At 41.6% G+C, this 5,219-nt stretch overlaps 1 protein-coding gene across 2 annotated transcripts in view; it reads right to left on the reverse strand.

Annotated features, from left to right (window-relative positions):
• Positions 1-476: 476 nt before the first annotated feature.
• ANKLE2 (ankyrin repeat and LEM domain containing 2) overlaps positions 477-5,219 on the reverse strand; it is a 36,986-nt gene continuing 32,243 nt past the window's right edge. The window contains exons 10-13 of one of the 2 annotated variants that reach the window (XM_018557626.1): positions 4,681-4,871; positions 3,835-4,435; positions 1,047-1,178; positions 477-951 (exon numbers count right to left, since the gene is read on the reverse strand). In XM_018557626.1, coding sequence (XP_018413128.1) covers positions 720-951; positions 1,047-1,178; positions 3,835-4,435; positions 4,681-4,871 — 1,156 coding nt within the window. In that variant the 3' untranslated portion in view covers positions 477-719. Of the gene's footprint in view, positions 952-1,046; positions 1,179-3,834; positions 4,436-4,676; positions 4,872-5,219 lie in introns of both variants that reach the window. The other variant, XM_018557625.1, reaches the window with a different exon arrangement.

Genomic DNA, 5,219 nt, shown 5'->3' on the forward strand with positions numbered 1-5,219 from the left:
CAACTTTAAAAAAAAAAAAAAATATCAGAACAGGTTTTTCTTATGAAAATGGCATAATATTTTAAAAATACAAAATAAGAAATTAAAAGATAGGCCACTAAAACATTTGCATTTGGTGTCTGCACTTGATCATTACTAGATACATGCATGTGGGACTCAAACACTGGACTGGTGCAGGGCATTTAGCACTAGCACCTTCAGAAGAGGGCACACGAGTGCCCTACAAACATGGGTACACACTACAAGTTATTGCTGAGTGATTCACTAGCCAAGCGTAACTAATCATTTCTTCAGCTAACAGACACGCATGCCAATTGATTGGCAAATTTCCTGACTGTGACTACTACAGTTTTTTTTAAACATCAAAGTTGCACAAATATGTTTTAAACACCATTTCAGTACTTCCATTGCTAGGTGAAAAGGAATGCTCTCCACCTGGTTCATGCTTGCAGCAGATTACTTATGTGACTGCGTCTTTATACTTTGTTAAATGGAACCTGTCAGAGCAGACTTTGCATCATTGTGCACAGTGATGCGCCAGCTCCAAGAACTAGCACCGCTACTGGAGACAAACAGCAATTATCTTAAATGCTGGATGTGAGCCTTGGCTGTGATTGGTAAACATCCACAAAAATTCCGGTTAAATCTTTCTTCCAAATTGTCAACGGGCCCCAGGTTGATTGCCAGGGCTTACAAACAGGAAAGGATAGATGTGCATTCTAAAGGGAAGAGTGATCGGAGAAATTACGTATTCGCAGCAGCTGAATGTGGCTGGCATATGCTGGGCTGTACCTTCCTGGGCTGCTGTAATCAGATGAGTTCACATATTTCCCAGGACTCCCTGGAATGGGGCTGCTCCGTCCAGGAGTGGAAAAGCCAAGGCCACTCGGGGAGTTAGAACTACAGATTTGAGACTTGTTCTTTCCCAATAAAACAGCAGGGCTTGGCCAACTAGAAAAAACAAGGATAAGCAGACAAAATCATTAGCAAAATCACATTAAAGAAGCAAAAGGCCAAAAGAAAGCTTTACATTGATCTTACAATACCTCTGTCGCTCTGTACTGGAGTAAGACCGAACATCTTTAATCCACCGGGAAATACTGGGGTACTTTTGAGCATCAATGTCTACCTTTTCTACAGCTGCTAAAACATCACTGTCTAGCTTGGAAGGCTCTTTCCTGAAACCAAAAAGATAATGATGTAACAAGTCATCATAGGACAGAAAGTTAGCAATACTTTTGTTGCAACTGAGAATGCTACTTAATTCCTTAGCAAGTGCAAGCTTCAGTCTTGCATTCAAAACTAACAACATTGATGTAAAGATTTTTCCAGAGATATAGCACACAAAGAACATTCTTAAACTTGTCAGCCACATCTGTCATGAGGACCCTCATGCTTCAATACTTTCCATTAATATCCCAGAATAAGTATGCAGATGAGGAGTTGTGGCCTGCATTTGAGACACTAACAATTATGCAGATTGGTAAAGAGAAAGTCAAAGCATTTACACCAGTGTGTCTAGAGAACAGCGAGGAAACTTGCAGTTTGGAGGTAGAAGTCAGCAATAGCAGGTCATACGTTCTGCTGATGGTTTACGTTAACCAGTTGACATCCGCGGTGTTAAACCCCCTTCCTGGCCAGGCCATTTTTCAGTATTCAGCGCTGCGGTACTTTGACATTTATTCCGTCATGCAACGCTGTACTGAAAATTAATTTTATACATTTTTTTGGGGACAGATAGAGCTTTCTTTTGGTGGTATTTATTCACCACTGGGGTTTTTATTTTTTACTATATTAAGGAAAAATTACCGAAATTAAAAACAAAAAACTGTTTCCCCTATATTAAATGATAAAACATTTATTATTACCCAATTTTTTTGTAAAATATAAAAGACGGGGTCACGTCAGGTAAAAAGACACCAAACATATCAAGCCTTAAAATTGTGTGTGCGCGCGAAACCTCAAAAAACAATAACATTATCAGTGATTGATGGCCCTAAAATTATTGCTCTCACTGCGACGTTCGCGGCGATATGTAACCTGTGTAGCGCAATTGTTTTCGAGCGCTGGTGCACCGGACGCATATTTACGTTTATATGTGCGTAAACGTGGGGGTGGGGGAGTTAAACATTTTGGGGTTTTTTTAAAAACTTTTTTATGTGACTTATTTTTTTTTACATTTTTTTGCTTCATCAGCTTCTTTTCTCTGGCTATAGCAGCCAGATGACTGACAGGTGAATGCGGAAGTGATGTAATACACATCACTTCTGCATTCACAGCCCGGAGGGAGGTCAGCAAGGAGCTGTATCCCTTCCTCTTCCTCCTGACGCCCTCCCGAGCCGCAGATGGGGCAGCGGATCCCGGGATTGAAGGTGAGGGGTCAGGAGGGGGTGCAGGCAGCAGACGGTCCGAAGAAACGAGCGGGGGACCGAAAAAACGAGCACATATAGACGATCGGCAGGCTATAGAGCCGCCGATCGTCTATATGTGAAACAACCGGTAACGGGTGTCTGCATTGCACGGGTCTTTTCTGCCCGTGCGCGCCCGCGAGCAGAAACAAAATGCCGTCCGGAGACGGCAACCCGCCAATGCAGCAGTGCCGTCCGTCCATTTTTTTTACAACGGGCGGACGGCAACTGGTTAAAACAGAACTATAAATGAAAAAAAGAAATCTAACTGCTAAGAGACCGAGTAAAAGGAAGGTGGAGAAAAAAAAAAAGGGAACCGAGGAAAAAAAGATTCTGGTGTGGACAGAGAAAAGAGCGACAGCTGACCTGCCAAAGCTGGTAAATGGGACACAGTTTTGCTGGTCTGCGGTGCATACTTAACTTATGGAAAGAGCCCTGGAGAAATACACTTGCTTTATGGAAAATAAATGTTTTAGGTTTGCGAATCAGATGTAATTTTATATAAATGTTACTTAAAGTGACATTAAACCCTCAGATTTTTTAACATAAAACAATACTGTAATGTGTGCCTTACTGTAATCTATGGTAGTTTCCCTTCTCTTTGCTGCTCTTCCTTTTAAATCTGTATCTGTTCTCATGCTGAGCAGAACTTCTGTTTTGCAGCAGACTGCCTTGTCTCTGAAATGGATACATGGTGTCTGTGTGTACGTTTGCAACCTGAGCCAGCACTACAGGAAGAGGCACTCAGCTGCAAAGGGAAGTTCTCCCCAAGCATGAGAAGACATGAGGATTTAAAAGGGAAGAGCAGCAAAGAGAAGGGAAACAACCATGGATTACAGTAAGGCACACATTACAGTATTGGTTTATGTTAAAAAATCTGAGGGTTTAATGTCACTTTAAGGCCCAAGTTTTTTTTTGAAAAAACTTTTATTAATTTTGCATAGTAAATAATTACATAACAGTAACATTCGGGCACCAACATAGCACCCCATCCATACACAACAGTGTATACATTACGGCATAACGTATGCCAACATACAAGGCCCAAGTTTTTTATTATAGGTGTTTATATTGTGCCGACAATTTACACAGCACTTTACATAGTTGCACATTCACATCAGTCCCTACCCTCAAGGAGCTTACCATCTAAGGTCCCCATCTCACATGCATAGAAAGAGGGCCAACTTAGAGAAGAGCCAATTAATCTACCAGCATGTCTTTGGAGTGTGGGAGGAAACCGGAGTACCTGGAGGAAACCCATGCAAGCACAGGGAGAACATGCAAACCCCTTGCAGATAGTGACCCTGGCCGAAAACTCGAACCGAACCCCCAGTTTACTCAATGTTATTTTGATAAAGCTGCAAAGGTAAGTGGTTAAAAGTTTAGGACTTAAATATTTCCTTAAAACACAATACAGCATACATACCCAAGTAGAAATGTTGCTTTAGCACATTGGTGTTTTGATGGCGTTTTCATAATTACTTGTGGAGCAGGAAATTCAGAACAGAAGTTGGAGAATGGCAGCTCATTGCTGTTTCCCAGAGACAGTTTGCCTGTGAGGCTGATGTTGGAAAGGGCTTCACCAGCCTGCAACACACTTGAACTTTCTGTCCTGGTCAGTGAGCTACTGGATTCAATGTGTGCATTTATTCTACTTTGCCTGTGCACAGCCAAATCAGTATGAGAAGATCCCTCACCATCTTCGTTCAGTTCCGACAATGACAATTTTTCAAACTCAGATAAGAGGTTGGACACAGGCGATAATATCCTGTGCTCAAAATCCTGCTGATGCCTGCAGTCACTGCTCAAAGGGCTGCAGTAACCATGCTTGGATCCTTCCTTACGAGGACTGCTGGGTATTGGTGTAGTGTCCATGATGCATTCTGGTGCTGTGATTGACTCCACAGATGAGCTGTTCTTCAATGCTGCATTCTGTCTGTTTTTTATTTCTTCAAGACTCATGTCTTCATCATCATCCTCCAAGAATGCTCCCACAGAAACAGAATTGCAGAACTTTTTACTTCTTCCTGTATAAAAAAAAAAAAAGGGGGGAAAGGAATGCAATTACGGATCACACACATACCAATTTGCCAAAACAAATATTAAGGGCGATCACTACAAATGATTCTTTTACTGTAGTGTACTAGCAAGAAGTGCGAGTGACATTAAGGAACAAGATATGAGCATTAAGTGCCACCACACTGATCAGGCACATGCACCTAATGGTTTTTGCACGTTATCAAGAACTGCATGCTTTTTGCAAGATGCCTACCTGCTGGAGATGGAGTTCTATATCTGTTGCAGATTTCATAATCGTGGTCCATTTGCAATCTCTCATTCACCTCCTTCTTGCTCAGGTATTCCTCAAGCCTCCCCAAACCTTCCTGGGAAGAAAGATCAGCAAAACAACCTAAAAACTCCCAATATTCCACCCAAGGGACATCAAGCTCGTGAGCCAGTTCCCTAAAAGTAAATTAAAAGAAAAAAAAAAAAAAAAAAAGGGACAAAATCAGTTTAGTGTAGAACACAACCTTTAGGGCTAGTTCACACCAGATGTTGTTCTGATCCAGTCCATTCAGTTTGGCAGCTGCATCAAAATCGCATCACAATGCTTTACAATGGGATTTCTGGTGCTCTGCTCACAGTGCAGTCCATTGCGATGCAGTCAGAACAAATAAAAATAAAATACTGCTAGTCATTTTAGCTGCACCCGATCGTACTTGAATGCCTCAACAACACATGCAAACTCACTGGAACGCACCTGAAAGGCCATTCTAAGCTTAACTAAACAAAAAAAAAAAGCAGTAAAAA

This window comes from Nanorana parkeri, unplaced genomic scaffold (assembly GCF_000935625.1).
Source record: "Nanorana parkeri isolate BGI_ZX_2015 unplaced genomic scaffold, ASM93562v1 scaffold292, whole genome shotgun sequence".
NCBI lineage: Eukaryota > Metazoa > Chordata > Amphibia > Anura > Dicroglossidae > Nanorana > Nanorana parkeri.